At 42.4% G+C, this 17,044-nt stretch overlaps 1 protein-coding gene across 8 annotated transcripts in view; it reads left to right on the plus strand.

The window, feature by feature from the left end:
- LOC144506358 (sex comb on midleg-like protein 2) overlaps nt 1–16,276 on the plus strand; it is a 216,951-nt gene extending 200,675 nt beyond the window's left edge. For 3 of the 8 annotated variants that reach the window (XM_078232360.1, XM_078232362.1, XM_078232364.1), the window contains exons 13-15: nt 2,097–2,366; nt 14,507–14,670; nt 14,800–16,276. In XM_078232360.1, the coding sequence (XP_078088486.1) occupies nt 2,097–2,366; nt 14,507–14,670; nt 14,800–14,925 (560 nt within the window). In that variant the 3' untranslated portion in view covers nt 14,926–16,276. The remainder of the gene's footprint in view (nt 1–2,096; nt 2,367–14,506; nt 14,671–14,799) is intronic. The other 5 variants (XM_078232361.1, XM_078232363.1, XM_078232366.1 and 2 more) reach the window with 3 other exon arrangements.
- Nucleotides 16,277–17,044: the final 768 nt, after the last annotated feature.

Consider the following 17,044-nt stretch of genomic DNA (forward strand, 5'->3'; position numbering starts at 1 on the left):
ACGGGTCAACACCTCCCTCCGAGACACTCCCGGTTAACACGCCCCTCTCCTTCGTGAATACCGATGCAAAGTATTCATTTAGGATCTCCCCTATTCCCTTGGGTTCTAAGCATAATTCCCCTCCTTTGTCCCTGAGAGGTCCGATTTTCTCCCTGACAACTCTTTTGTTCCTAACGTATGAATAGAATGCCTTAGGATTCTCCTTAATCCTGCCTGCCAAGAACATCTCGTGCCCTCTTTTTGCCCTTCTAACTCCCCGTTTGAGATCTTTCCTACTCTCTCTGTATTCCTCCAGAGCTCCATCTGTTTTCAGTTGCCTGGACTTAACGTACGCCTCCCTTTTCATTTTAATCAGATCCTCAATTTCCCTGGTTATCCACGGCTCTCGAATCCTACCTTTCCTATCTTTCCTTTTTACAGGCACATGCCTATCCTGCAGCCTTATCAATAGTTCCTTAAAAGACTCCCACATGCCAGACGCGGACTTACCCTCGAACATCCTCTCCCAATCAACATCCACCAATTCCTGCCTAATCCGGCTATAGTCAGCCTTCCCCCAATTTAGCACCCTGCCCGTAGGACAGCACTCATCCTTGTCCATTACTATCCTAAAGTTAACAGAGTTGTGGTCACTATTTGCCACATGTTCCCCTACCGAAACTTTGACGACCTGACCGGGCTCATTTCCCAGAACTAGGGTAGAAACAGGGTCACTGCCTGTGTGGAGTTTGCACATTCTCCTCATGTCTGCGTAGGTTTTCTCCGGGTGCTCCGGTTTCCTCCCACAGTCCAAAGATGTGCGGGTTAGGTTGATTGGCCATGCTAAAATTGCCCCTTAATGTCCTGAGATGTGTGGGTCAGGGGGTAGATATGGGGGTAGGACCTGGGTGGGATTGTGGCCAGTGCAGACTCGATGGGCCAAATGGCCTCTTTCTGCACTGTAGGGTTTCTATGATTCTATGAAATATATATATATATATATATATATAATATCACAAATAGCAGAGGTCCCAGTACAGAGCCCTGCGGAACACCACTGGTCATGATGTGGAGATGCCGGCGTTGGACTGGGGTAAACACAATAAGAGTTTTAACAACACCAGGTTAAAGTCCAACAGGTTTATTTGGTAGCAAATGCCATTAGCTTTCGGAGCGCTGCTCCTTCGTCAGATGGAGTGGAAATCTGCTCTCAAACAGGGCACAGAGACACAAAATCAAATTACAGAATACTGATGAGAATGGTTGGTTGTAGAGATTCGCATTCTAATCAGTATTCTGTACCTTGATTTTGTGTCTCTGTGGCCTGTTTGAGAGCAGATTTCCACTCCATCTGACGAAGGAGCAGCGCTCCGAAAGCTAATGGCATTTGCTACCAAATAAACCTGTTGGACTTTAACCTGGTGTTGTTAAAACTCTTACTGTGAACACCACTGGTCACAGACCTCCAACCGGAAAAAGACCCTTCGACTGTTACCCTCTGTCTCCTGTGGCCAGGCCAGTTTTCTACCCATCTGGCCACCTCTCCTTGTATCCCATGAGCCTTAACCTTCTTAACCAACCTGCCATGAGGGACTTTGTCAAATGCCTTACTGAAATCCATATAGACAATCTTCCTAGGTTTTAGATAATTACCCAATTTCCCCTTAAAAAGTGCAATGAGCTTTGCTTTACTCACACTTTGTGTGGCAATCCGAGCCCCAACAATTCTCCTGGTAAGAAATTTCTGCAAATCTTCCTTACTATTAGTGAAACCATACTTCTGAAACCAGTGGTTTCAGGAGGGAGGCAAGGGAGTAATTTGGTGAAGTGTTAATTTTTCAACTGAGAAAATTAACATTGTCCATTTCCATCATATTTAAGTGAGCTAATGTGTGAGGAAGTCATTTGTAATACACTATATAATTAAGTGATTTTTACTAATTGTACAATCAATAAAAAGGCTAGCCACATGTCGTGAAGAAAGCCAATCAAGAATAAAGATTATGCACAGATTTATACGTGTGAAATTTGCTTCTTGTGAAAAATGGTGAGTCAGTGGAAAGATATTCTATTTCAAATGTTTTTCATAGATTTTTTTTATTTTACTTTGCCTTCAGCAGAAACATTGCCTGCAGAAGAGAATGTTATACCAAAGGAACACAAATATTCGGAGTCCTTGGATTCTGCCCTGAATTCTGTTAAACCACCTAGCCCCCCTCAACGAAATTCAAGTGAATATCGTAACTCAGGAAATAAATTTTTTTTCAGAAGTTCTGTTGTACCCTCAGGCTCTACCTCAAACTCCACTTTGCGAAGACAGACTTCAAATTCAGCAAACAATGGTTACTATGATGTCAACAGAACCCGTATGCAAAGAAGAATAGAAGGTAGGTAATTAGATTCTGCAGCATTCCTTTCATAGTAGCATTACAGCTTATTGCATAAACACATTTTGGTGAACTAAGGGTTAAATAGAGGCAGGAAAGAAAGGGAAATAAAAAGATGCAATAGGGTTAAGCAGCCTGTTTCCATATGGTAATTTATGTATTATGTAATTTATGTATTGTGTTGTAATTTATTCCTAAATTACCTGGTTAAAATATTCCAATTTATTCTGCAGTCCATGACAAATTATGTCATTGAAGTTAAATACATAATAGCATCTAAGAAGAATTGGCACTCCACAGCACAAAATCAGAGAACCTTCAAAGCTATTATATGGAACCATAGAAGGCTGAACATTACATGACTACAAATGTTAGGGAGGAAGAAAATTCAGTAAAGAGAAGGAAGAAAATGAACTTGTAACTTTGATTGGTAACCTGAAGCTAGTCCTCTGAAATTACCCAAATAATCAATTGTACTTTTACATTTACGCTGCATGAGGTCATCACATCAATACAGCGATTGTTATTCTGCTGTTATAACAGGAAGCAAGGTATAAGTCAAATCTATAAATGAAAATTCTCAGACCTGCCCAGAGAGAGACACATCCTACAAAGCGCTCATTTCCAAAACGTAGAAAATCTTTATCTCTTACTTCTAACCAAACCCCCCTCATACTTCAGAAGCATGGAAAAAAGACAAATCCAACTATTTGAGGAGGAAGCTTAAGTAAATTTGTCATTGTAATACGTTAGAATATGCTTTGAATAAAGAAAATGAAATAATTCGTTTTTGATCACATTGATCCATTGGATTCATTAGTTGGTGTGAAGAAAGAGAAATATCTTGTTTAAATTGGAGAGAAAGATAAAAGACTATGCTTAACTTGCCTTCTGATATACAAAATAAAGCATTCAACTGTTGAACCTATTAACAGTGTGTAATACTGAATCAAGTGTGTCTAGATGACAGTGTTACATGACGCATGTTAACTAATTCCTTAATCATCTAAACAAAGCAGAAATATCAAGATGATCCTCCAATTCAGTTGGGGAATAGTTCAGTTGAAGATAAATGTGCTTCCGCAGTGTAACCATCTGGCATATACTTGCAAACTATTTTTGCTTTGTGCTCTTGAAATGAAACAGATGGCCAGGCTGTTTGAAACTTACACATCAGAAATAAAACATTTGCAACTTTTTTTTTAAATTTGGAGGTATGTATGCAATGTTGCAATTCTGCTTCAGCTTAAAGGCACATGAGAAGGGCAGCACGGTAGCACAGTGGTTAGCACTGCTGCTTCACAGCTCCAGGGACCCGGGTTCGATTCCCGGCTTGGGTCACTGTCTGTGTGGAGTTTGCACATTCTCCCCGTGTCTGCGTGGGTTTCCTCCGGGTGCTCCAGTTTCTTCCCACAGTCCAAAGATGTGCGGGTTAGGTTGATTGGCCATGCTAAATTGCCCCTTAGTGTCCTGAGATGCGTAGGTTAGAGGGATTAGCGGGTAAATATGTAGGAATATGGGGGTAGGGCCTGGGTGGGATTGTGGTCGGTACAGACTCGATGGGCCAAATGGCCTCTTTCTACACTGTAGGGTTTCTATGATTCTAAGGACCATAGGAATTTAAGAGGAGAGATGGACAGTCTTTTGAACCATTTAAGTAGATCATGACTGCTCTGTACCTAAACTCCATTTACTATATTTGATCCATATCTCTCTATTCTGAATAAAAATCTGCTGTTTCAGTCTTAAAGCTCCTATTTGACCTTGCATACACATCTTATGGTGGTGGGAATTCAAGTTTCCACTAGCCTTTGTGTGAAATAGTGTCTCCTGATTTTACTCCACAATGGGTTAGCCCTTAGTTTAAAAATTTTACCTCCTTTTTCTGGAATTCCTAGATCAGCTGAAATAACTTCTCTGTATCTATTATGTTCAACCCTTTTATAATGTGAAACACTTTAATTAGAGATCTCAATCTTCCAAATTTAAGAGAATGCAACTCAATTTTATCCAACATGTCCTCATAATTTAATCCATGGTGCATGCATGTGTGTATATATGTGTTACAGGGGTGGTGGCATGCACTGCATCCGTGACCGAAGGGTTTTTTGATTTGTTTCCTTTTTAATAAGCAGGGGCATGTACCTCACCCCCATGGTTTTTGCTATTACTCTTCAACAAACATGAGAGAGGATGAACTCAAATGGGTTACTTCATTGTGCACATTCAAGAAGCTGTAAAGGAGGGTTCAGAACATCTGCCGCTGCACACATACAGTAAAAGGAAAAATAAAGAAAATAAGGTTTTACAGTAAAGAGGCCACAGAAAATAAATATTGGTTCATGTGTGGTCCAGAATCAACATCCCATGAGGAATTCCTTCACAGAGATCAGTGGGTATAAAACCAGTGGTGGTAGGATTAGCTTTTCTAGTAGTGTAAACTTCACATGATAAAATAGAGATGTAGTGATGTTTCAGTTTGTAGACAATAGTACAGAACTTTCAGCAGAAGCAGAGTAGATTGCCTATTGTCCAACCTCACCAGAGTTCCTCCTTTTAAGTTTATTTACTGGTGTCACAAGTAGGCTTACATTAACACTGTTATGAAGTTACTGTGAAAATCCCCTAGTCACCACACTCCGGCGCCTGTTGGGGTACACTGAGGGAGAATTTAGCATGGCCAATGCACCTAACCAGCACATCTTTCAGACTGTGGGAGGAAACCGGAGCATCCGGAGGAAACCCACGCAGACACTGGGAGAATGTGCAGACTCCACACAGACAGTGACCCAAGCCGGGAATCGAACCCAGGGGCTGTGAGACAGCAGTGCTTGCCACCGTGCCACCCATGTCAATGTGGCTTGCTAATCAGATGTTAATGCAACAAACTGGCTTGCAGTTCAGGAAGGCAATATTAACATGTTTAACAAGCCAGAGTTTTGAGTCAATTGGCCTTACTTACCCACAAGGTCTTCAACCTTTTTTATCTAGTGTCTGAATACGGCTTGGTCTTCAAAACTGCTAACTTTGTCGCCATTGAATTAAAAGGAATGTTTGGGAGGCCATTGTTGTTGTAGACTCTCTGACTCTGCGGGCATGCCTGGTCTCTCAAACGCAAATGGCCTTCATGTAGCTCCCTTTAAAATTAGGTCGTCTGTTAGTAGCTTCTCAGAAATAACAAGATGAGACATTTCTGACACTGAGATGGCCTCTTTGTTCTGGTTACTCGGGGTCAGCCAATTTAATGATCCTAATTCAGCAAAAAGGGGTATTAAAATTAAGAAATAGCAATGAGGATATATTTTTATAAAGATTTATAGCATTAGGTTCTGTTCCATCACAGTGTGGCTGTACATACGTATGTAGTGCTCAATCATGTTTATCACCAAAAGCTAATCGTTGTGCTGCTGGGCATTGATAACAATGATATGAAATTTATCCAAAGCCTATGTTGGCAGCAAATTGCAAGCATTATCTTAAAAGATAGACAAGCAGATATCTTTCAAGTGAAGAGAGGAGCAGCACAATATTATGTACTATTACCAAAACTATTTAATCTGGACAGAGAACAAATATTCGGAGAGATGGATGTACTTACAGGGCTAAAGGTTGGAGGCAAGAATATAACAAACTTGCAGTATGCTGACAGCACCCAGCTACTTGCTGAATCTGAAAGAGGCCCTATAATATCATAAGGTGATGCAGTGGTGTAATGGTATTGTCAATGAGCTAGTAATTCAAAGACCCAGCCTAAGTTTAATTTAAAGGGGTAAGACATGACAGGAGAGCTCCAAGCCATGTTCTTCGTGCTCTATGTGGGAGGCCGGGAATGTTTCCAGTGCCCGGGGCCAGCAGGAAGTGTCTCCAGATGCAGCTCCTGGAAGTTTGGGTTTTGGAGCTGGAGCTGCAGCTGGGGACACTGGAGCATCCGTGAGGTGAAGAGTATTGTGGATAGCACGTATAGAGAGGTGGTCGCACCACAGGCTCAGACTCCACAGGCAGGAAGGGAATGGGTGACCACCAGACAGAGCAAGAGAGCTAGGCAGGCAGTGCAGGAATCCCCTGTGGCTGTTCCCCTGCAAAACAGATGTACCGTTTGGGATACTGTTGAGGGGAATGGCTTTTCAGGGGAAAACAGCAACAGCCAAATCCGTTGCACCATGGTTGGTTCTGCTGCACAGAAGAGGAGTAAGAAGTGTGGGAATGCAATAGCTATAGGGGATTCAGTTGTAAGGGGAATAGATAGACATTTCTGTGGCCACAAACAAGACTCCAGGATGGTATGTTGCCTCCCTGGTGCTAGGGTCAAGGATGTCTCGGAGGGCTGCAGGACATTCTGAAGGGGGAGGGCGAACAGCCAGTGGTTGTATACACTTTGGTACAAACCAAATAGGTTAAAAAAAGGGATGAGGCCCTAAAAGCAGAATATAGGGAGCTAGGAAGCAAGCTGAAAAGTAGGACCCCAAAGGTAGTAATCTCAGGAATACTACCTGTGCCACATGCTAGTCAGAGTAGAAACAGCAGGATACATAGGATGAATATGTGGCTGAAAAGATGGTGTGAGGGGGAGGGTTTCAGATTCCTAGGGCATTGGGGCAGGTTGGGCCTGTACAAATTAGACGGGTTACACCTGGGCAGGATCGGGATTGATGTCCTTGGCAGGGAGGGCTGAGGGGTACTTGCTGGAGTGGTTGGGAAGAGTTTAAACTAAAATGGCAGGTGGATGGAACCTTTGCAAGGATTCAGGGCAGGGGGAATTAAGAACAAGGGGAAAAGATAGCAAGGGGAATAAAGAAAATGATGGGCAGAGAAATCGAGTCAGATAAGAACAGAGTTAAAAAAAAAATAGTAAGAAAGGGAAAAGAAACATTTAAAAGTGCCCACCTTAAGGTTTTGTACCTGACTGCTCGGAGCATTCGAAACAAAATGGATGAATTAGTTGCACAGATAAATGTAAAGGGGTATGATATAGTTGGCATTACGGAGACATGGCTCCATAAGAACATAAGAAATAGGAGCAGGAGTAGGCCATCTAGCCCCTTGAGCCTGCCCCACCGTTCAATAAGATCATGGCTGATCTGATCGTGGTTTTGTTCCACTTACCCGCCCGCTCCTCATAACCCTTAATTCCCTTATTGATTAGAAATCTATCTACCTGTGACTTAAACATATTTAACGAGGTAGCCTCCACTGCTTCAATGGGAGAGAATTCCAGAGATTCACTACCCTCTGAGAGAAGAAGTTCCTCCTCAACTCTGTTCTAAACTGACTCCCCCTTATTTTGAGGCTGTGTCCTCTAGTTCTTGTTTCCTTTCTAAGTGGAAAGAATCTCTCTGCCTCTACCCTGTCTAGCCCCTTCATTATCTTATATGTCTCTATAAGATCTCCCCTCAGCCTTCTAAACTCCAACGAGTACAGGCCCAATCTACTCAATCTCTCCTCATAAGCTAACCCCCCTCCTCTCCAGTATCAACCTGGTGAACCTTCTCTGTACTCCCTCCAAGGCCAATATATCCTTCCGCAAATAAGGGGACCAAAATTTCACACAGTACTCTAGTTGCGGCCTCACCAGTACCTTGTACAATTGCAGCAAGACCTCCCTGCTTTTATACTCCATCTCCTTCGCGATAAAGGCCAACATTTGGGCGGCACGGTAGCACAGTGGTTAGCACTGCTGCTTCACAGCTCCAGGGACCTGGGTTCGATTCCCGGCTTGGTTCACTGTCTGTGTGGAGTTTGCACATTCTCCTCGTGTCTGCGTGGGTTTCCTCCGGGTGCTCCGGTTTCCTCCCACAGTCCAAAGATGTGCGGGTTAGGTTGATTGGCCATGCTAAAATTGCCCCTTAGTGTCCTGAGATGTGTAGGTTAGAGGGATTAGCGGGTAAATATGTAGGGATATGGGCGTAGGGCCTGGGTGGGATTGTGGTCGGTGCAGACTCGATGGGCCGAATGGCCTCCTTCTGCACTGTAGGGTTTCTAACATTCCATTTGCCTTCTTGATCACCTGCTGCACCTGCAAACTGAGTTTTTGCGATTCATGCACAAGGACCCCCAGGTCCCTCTGCACAGTAGTATGTTGTAATTTTTCACCATTTAAATAATAGTCCATTTTACTATTATTCCTTCCAAAGTGGATAACCTCTCACTTGTCAACGTTATACTCCATCTGCCAGATCCTCGCCCATTCACTTAGCCTATCCAAATCTCTCTGCAGACTTTCCACATCCTCCACGCAATTCGCTTTCCCACTCATCTTTGTGTCATCCGCAAACTTTGTTACCCTACACTCGGTCCCCTCCTCCAGATCGTCTATGTATATAGTAAACAGTTGAGGCCCCAGCACCGATCCCTGCGGCACGCCACTAGTCACCAACTGCCAACCAGAAAAGCACCCATTTATTCCAACTCTCTGCTTCCTGTTAGATAGCCAATCCTCAATCCACGCTAACACTTTACCCCCAACTCCGTGTACCCTAATCTTCCGCAGCAACCTTTTGTGAGGCACCTTATCGAACGCCTTCTGGAAATCTAAAAACACCATATCCACCGGTTCCCCTCTGTCAACTGCACTCGTTACATCTTCATAAAAATCCAGTAAATTCGTCAAACACAACTTTCCCTTCATGAATCCATGCTGCATCTGCTTGATCAAACCAGTTTTTTCCAGGTGTCCTGCTATTTCTTCTTTAATGATGGATTCCAGCAATTTCCCAACTACAGACGTTAAGCTAACCAGCCTGCAGTTACCCGCCTTTTGTCTACCTCCTTTTTTAAACAGTGGCGTCGCATTAGCTGTTTTCCAATCAGCCGGCACTTCCCCCAGAGTCCAGCGAATTTTGATAAATTACAACCAACGCATCTGCTGTTACTTCTGCCATTTCTTTCAGTACCCTGGGATGCATTCTATGCGGGCCCGGGGACTTGTCTACCTTTAGTCTTATTAGCCTACCAAGCACTACCTCTTTAGTAATAGTAATCGTTTTAAGGACCTCACCCCCTACAGTCCCACGACCGTCAATTTTCGGTAAGCTATTTGTGTCCTCTACCGTGAAGACCAACACAAAAAACTTATTTAAGGCCTCAGCCATTTCCTTGTTTTCCCATTATTAAATCCCCCTTCTCGTCTTCTAAGGGTCCAACATTTACTTTAGCTACTCTTTTCCTTTCTATATGTAAAAACTTTTGCTATCAGTTTTTATATTTTGTGCTAGTTTAGTTTCATAATCTATCTTTCCTTTCTTTATCGCTTTCTTAGTAGTTCTTTGTTGTTTTTTAAAGCTTTCCCAATCTTCTAATTCCCCACTAGCTTTGGCCACTCTGTATGCATCGGTTTTTAATTTAATACTCTATTTCCTTAGTTATCCACGGCTGCTTATCCCTTTTCTTACATTCCTTCTTTATCACAGGAATATATTTTTGCTGAGAACTGAGAAAAATCTCCTTAAAAATCCGCCACTGTTGCTCAGCTGTCCTACCAACTAGTCTGCGCTCCCAGTCTACATTAGCCAATTCTGCCCTCATCCTATTGTACTCCCCTCTGTTCAAGCAGAGGACACTGGTTTGGGACCCTACTTTCTCACCCTCCATTTGTATTAGAAATTCAACCATATTGTGATCACTCATTCCAAGAGGATCCCTCACAAGAAGATCATTAATTTTACCTGTCTCATTACACAGGACCAGATCCAAGATAACTCGCTCCCTCGTAGGTTCTGTAACATACTGTTCGAGGAAACTATCCCAACAGCATTCTAAGAACTCTTCCTCAAGTCCACTGCGTCTGACTTGAGTCAACCAATCAATATGCAGGTTAAAATCCCCCATGATTATTGCTGTTCCGTTTTTGCACGCATCCATTATTTGCTTGTTTATAGCCCGACCCACCTCAAAGTTATTATTTGGGGGCCTATAGACCACGCCCACCAGTGACTTTCTCCCCTTACTATTCCTCATCTCCACCCACAATGATTCCACATTATGCTCCTTAGAGCCTATATCGTCTCTCACTACCGCCCTGATGTTATCTTTAATTAACAGAGCTACCCCACCTCCTTTTCCTTCCTGTCTATCCTTCTGAAATGTCTGATACCCCTGGATATTCAGTTCCCAGTCCTGGTCACCCTGCAACCACGTTTCTGTAATGTCCACTAGATCATACCCATTTGTACTGATTTGTGCCATCAACTCATTCACTTTGTTTTGAATGCTACGTGCATTCAGGTAAAGTGTCTTTATGCTAGCCTTTATATGGACCCGATTTGTTCGTACATTCTTTTGATTGCACGCTCTGTCCCTACCTGTCGCAAACTGGTTATCCTTCCCCAGACCATCTCCTTGCACTGCGTTGACCACCTCCCTACTTGTGTTTGTCACCTTTTTTACTCTGCCTGAGCCCTTGACTCCTTTAACTAGATGAATGTCCTCATCATTAACCTGCACTCGTACCCTCTCCTTTTACCTTTGATTTTGTAATTCCCCATACCCCTGAACCCTCCTCTCTCCCCCCACTATTTAGTTTAAAGCCCTATTTACAGCCCTGGTTATACGATTCGCCAGGACGCTGGTCCCAGCACGATTCAGACGAAGACCATCCCATCTGAACAGGTCCCATCTTCCCCAATACTGGTGCCAATGTCCCATGAATTCAAACCCATTCCTCCCACACCAATCTTTGAGCCACGCGTTTACCTCCTTAATCTTATTGACCCTGCGCCAATTTGCTTGTGGCTCAGGTAGTAATCCAGAGATTACCACCTTGTTGGTTCTGCTTTTTAATTTGGCTCCGAGCTTTTCGTACTCCCTCTGCAGAACCTTTGTTCGTGTTCTGCCTATGTCGTTGGCACCTACGTGGACCACTACAACTGGATTCTTACCCTCCTACTCCAAGTTCCTTTGCCACCCAGATAAGATATCCTGGACCTGAGCACCAGGCAAGCAACAGAACCTTCGGGATTCTCGATCCTGGTCACAAAAAATAGTGTCAATGCCCCTAACTACACGATCCCCAATTACCACTACATTTCTTTTGTCATCCTCCACCTGAATGGCTCCCTGTAGCACGGTGCCGTGGGCAGTTTGCTCGTCCTCCTTGCAGTCCCCGTTCACGTCCACGCTGGGAGCAAGAATCTCAAACCTGTTGTACAGATTCAGGGACTGAGGCTCTTGCAACTCTAACTTCTGGATCCCACTTCCTGCCTCACTCAGCCACACCCTCTTGTCCATGACCCCCGGCTGAATTAGTTAGTCTAAGGGGTGTGACTGCCTCCTGAAACGCAGTGTCCAGGTAACTCTCCCCCTCCCTGATATGTCGCAGTGTCCGAAGCTCAGACTCCAGCTCATCAACCCTGAGCCAGAGTTCCTCAAACAACCAACACTTACTGCAGACGTGCTCACTGGGAACCACAGTGGGGTCCACCAGCTCCCACATCATGCAGAAACAGCACATCACATGACCCTCCATCCCAATTACCTGGTTTAAGTTATTACAAACTAAGAAATAATCCTACCTGCCTCGCCCATTTCCGCCTAAGCCCGATGAGCCAAAGCCCTCTAGCTCTCACTCTGATACCTGCTCACCCCGCTGCCCGCTACCGACGCTGCCCGCTGGATAGTGCGGCCTGCCTTTTGAACTTTACACACTAAAAATACCCTTCCCAGCTCACCCCGCGGCCCACTTCCGCTTTACTTTTAAAGTAACTTTTTTTAATAAAAGGAACCCCGCGAAAAACTAAAAATTAGTCAGTGGCTTACCTTCACTCTCCCACCACAAATCGATCCTCCTCTCAGCTTGTTCCGACGAACAATGAGAACGATTTGCCAGGTGAGTGGCTTTATATATATTTTTTAAAACCCTTCCCAGCTCACCCCGTAGCCAAGGTGAGCAAGGATGGAAACAACATTGAGGGCTATTCAGTGTTTGGAAAAGATGGTGGAGTTGCATTGTTGATTAAAGATGATATTGATACGATATTGAGGAAAGATATTAGCATAGATGATGTGGAATCTGTATGGATCGAGTTAAGAAACAACAAGGGGCACAAAACATTGGTGGGGGTGATATACAGACTGCCAAACTAATGGTAATGTTGGAAAAATCATTAGACAGGAAATCAGAGATGCATGTGTTAAAGGAACATCTGTGATTATGGGCCACTTTAATCTGCATATAGATTGAGAGTCAAATTAGTCACAGTACAATAGAGGAGGAATTTCTGCAGTGCATACGGGATGGTTTTCTGGAGCAATATGTTGAGGAACAAACAAGGAGCAGGCCATCTTGGACACGGTGTTGTGCAATGAGAAAGGATTAGTTGGCAATCTAGTTGTGAGAGAACCCTTGGGAACGAGTGACCATAATATAGTAGAATTCTTTGTCAAGGTTGCTTCTAAGACCAGGATCCTGAATCTCAATAAAAGTCGTTATGATGGTATGAGGGTTGAATTGGCCATGACGGACTGGAAATATTACTGAAAGGAAAGACAGTGGACAGGCAATGGCAGGCATTTAAGAACGAATAGGTGAACTCCAGAAGTTGTTATTCCTGTTTGGCCCAAGAGTTGTAAGGGAATTGTGGCCAAACCATGGCTTACAAGGGAAATTAGAGATGGTATCAGATTCAAGGAAGAAGCATACAAATTGGCAAGAAAAGCAATAGGCCTGAGGATTGGGAGCAGTTTAAAATTCAGCAAAGGAGGACCAAGGGATTGATTAAGAAGGGAAAAATGGAGTATGAAAGTAAGCTAGCAGGGAACATAAAAACTGACTAAAAGTTTCTATAGATGTGTAGAGAGAAAAAGATTGACAAAAACGAATGTAAGCCCTTTACAGTCAGAAACGGGAGAATTCATAACTGGTTAAAGAAACGGCTGAAGAATTAAATTTGTACTTTATTCATGTCTTCCTTTGTGAAGACTGAAGCAATGTACCAGAAGTGCTGAGAGAAACATTTAAGTGACGAGCTGAAGGAAATCAACATTAGTAGCGAAATTGTTTTGGGGAAGTTGATGTGATTGAAGGTGGATAAATCTCCAGGTCCTGATGATCTTCCTCCCAGAGTACTTAAGGAAATGGCCCTGGAAATAGATCCATTTTCATTTTCCAAAATTCTTTGGATCTGGAATAGTTCCTACAGATTGGAGGGTAGCTAATGTAAGCCCGCTATTCAAAAAGGAAGGTAGAGAGAAAACAAGGAACTATGGACCAGTGAGCCTAATGTCAATACTGGGAAAGTGGCTAGAGTCTATTATCAAGTATTTCGTAACTCGACATTTGGAAGGCAGTGGTACAATCAGACACAGTCAGCATGGATTTATCAAAGGGAAATCAGGCTTGACGAATCTATTGGAATTTTTTGAGGATGTAACTAGTAGAGTTGACCAAGGAGAGCCAGTGGATGTTGTTTATTTAGACCTTCAGAAGGCTTTTGACAAGGTCTCGCGTAACAGACTACTTTGTAAAGTTAAAGCACATGGGATTGCAGGTAAAGTCTTGAGATGGATAGAAAGCTGGTTAGCAGATAGGAAGCAAAGCGTTGGCAGTCAGTGACTAGTGGGGTTCCGCAGTGATCTGTCTAGGACCGCAACTGTTATATATTAATGATTTGGAAGAGGGAACTGAATGTATTATCTCCACATTTGCAGATGATACAAAGTTGGGTGGGAGGGTGAGCTGTGAGGAGGATGCAGAGATGCTTCAGCGTGATTTGGACAAGCTGTGTGTGTGGGCATCTGCATGGCAAATGTGCCATGTGGATAAATGTGAGGTTATCCACTTTGGTAGCTATAATAGGAAGACAGACTATTACTTGATAGGTGTAAATTGAGGGAGATGGATATTCAACAAGACCTTGGTGTCCTCGTTCATCAGTCGCTGAAAGTAAACGTGCAGATACAGCAGGCAGTAAATAAAGCAAATGCTATGTTGGCCTTCATGGCGAGAGGATTTGAGTATAGGGATAAGGATGTTTTGCTGCAATTGTATACGAATTTGGTGAGGCCATACCTGGAGGATTGTGTGCAGTTCTGGTGTCCTTATCTGAGGTGATTTTTTTTTTTAACCCAAAAAATAGCTGAATTGAATTTGTCCATAGTAGAAATGAATGTTTAGGCTTGTGTTCATGTTGATTTTTTTTTTGATGTAGCTGCAAGTTCTACTACTGGACCTGACCTTCATTCGACAGAACGTGAATCCCCAAGAACTAATAGCAAAGATCCTTCCACTTGGTCTATTGAAGAAGTTATGAAGTTTGTTAGGGAAGCAGATCCCCAGGCTTTAGCACCACATGCAGATCTCTTCAGAAAACATGCAAGTATTTTTCAGAGTTATTTGACACTTTTTGAAATGCATGTGGTTTTCAGCCCTGTGTCTAGGCTAGAATCTGTGTTGTCTAAACATATTTTAATGCTTTAACATGTATTTTATGGTATATTGCAGGAAATTGATGGGAAGGCATTACTTTTACTGCGAAGTGACATGATAATGAAATATATGGGACTGAAGTTGGGCCCAGCTTTGAAGCTTTGTTATCACATTGAGAGATTGAAGCATGGAAAATATTAACAGAAAATTCTTTCTCTTTCATCCACCTGATGGAAATGTTGATCTTGAAAGTCACTGAAATCCTCCATTATGTGAAATCATTTTAGGATTTCTCTTAAAGAGGAGTGGCCGTACTGCTATTTAATGACTTTTAAACCAAGAAAAATGTACAGTTTCATCCTGCAATGTAGTATTTGAAATGGGTCTGTATTTTAATCAGTGTCAAAGGATGTGTGTAAGTTTAATTTCAAATAACAAGAGTGCAGAAATGCTGAATATTATGCATTTATGGTGTTTCTGTAAATGCTGTTGTAATTCTTTTTGACATCATTGAGTCTGCTGTTAAATACAGGACACATATCTTTTTTTCTGGTGTTAAAATGCAGTAGTGCTGCAGTGTTCCATTTGCAGGTTTCTGTTAATCCATAACTGCTTTTAATCTTCTGGTACCAAAATAGCTAAAATCCAAAGGATATCTGCATCAGGATTTTACTGTACTAAAATGTTTATGCAAAGCTTCTAGATTACTAGAAGGATTTTTGAGTGAACAGGTATTCTTGCCTCAGCAAACCCTGTGACTATTCTTACCTGGCTCTTCCTATGCTCCAGTGGAGCAATCAATCTTGTACGTATGATTTTTGTCATATGATCAACCAGGCTAATACTGTCACCCTTGAAGGGATCAGACAGAGGTTTACACTGTTATGCAGTAACTGAAAACTAGACCAGCACAATGTTTTGGCAGGTTATCTTAAAAGACCTTAACTGTTTGTACATTTATACTGCGTTCTTACCCTCAATTTTATTTTTTGTAATTTGTTGACTGATGATGTGTAGTCAACCAGCCATGTTTTTTACACTGAGACCTAACATACTGATAGTAAGCTGTGTTACTATCTGTGCCTGTGAAGAAAAAATAAATCAGGGACAAGAATGTAATATCTCTTAGCCAGTAACAGTTTGAATGTATTTCATAAATAAGTATGTTAATCGGAGGAAATGACTATTTTACGTAAGTATGTAGTCTGTGAAAGTAGAAATTTTTATTTTGTTGCTGGTTGCCTTTTTATACAAGGTAACTCCTGTTTAGTAAGAAAACTATTTTTTGCATAGGTAATTACATACTTATGGAAAAAATACTTTATGCATAATGGTTAATAAACATTTTGTAGTTATATAAACTTGTGTATGATACTTCCAAGTGTATTTGTGTTATAAGTTAAATACCATCGTCTCATCAGTGTTTATGAACAGTCCCATTCTTGGTGTTAACTGCACATTTCTCTATTGCAACTCTGATATAATGAGCAATAGTCAAAGCACTGTACATAATACAGCATCTTGGCAAGGAATAAATGATCTTGGTCTGTTTTCAGTCTTGTGTTTTACTACCTCTGACAATTAACACATCTGACAAATGGTACGGCATGAGTGCTATGCTGAATGTGACAGACTAAGGAAATATCCAGCTGCCTGAAACTTGGCATCTATTAAGCAGACCACTGTATCAACAGCTGCAAAATTAGATACAATTACTACTTTTAATCTTGCACGCTGGAAGATAACTCATTCCCTGTCACTATCAAGTGGGAAATATAAAGGAATGTGGCTGGAGAAGTACTGGTGCCGGCCTATTGAAGCTGCATTATAAATCTTTTTAACCAGAACAGAGCTAGATTTGGTTGGGGGTGTTGGGGAAATCAAACTCGAGGTTTTCCCAAAAAGGCACCTGGGGAATGCTGACTTAGCTAGGCCAAAGGTCAATTGGAGAACTGCACAAGTTTGCAGGCCAAACCTGGAGAGAAGATGGGCAATAGAAGGTTCCTTGGAGCAAAATGGAGGTAGTTCTCCGAAACAATGTTTGCTGATCTCAAAATAAATGAATCTATCATTGTGCTAAACACCAAAAGCTATAGACAGCAATAAATGGTCACACAATCAACTGATAGCAGAAAAGCTCTGTAAGCCTGTCACATCTAATTGAGGATGGTGCTGGAGAATGAAGTAAATCACAGTAGAAGATGGCATGCACAGCTCCAGTCTCAACCACGGTGGAGCCCAGGACACAGCAGTGTAAGAACAACCTTTGCACACAGCTTTTCAACTGTGGCTTTCCAACAACATAAGCCAAAAGTGCTGA

This window comes from Mustelus asterias, chromosome 17, assembly GCF_964213995.1.
Source record: "Mustelus asterias chromosome 17, sMusAst1.hap1.1, whole genome shotgun sequence".
NCBI lineage: Eukaryota > Metazoa > Chordata > Chondrichthyes > Carcharhiniformes > Triakidae > Mustelus > Mustelus asterias.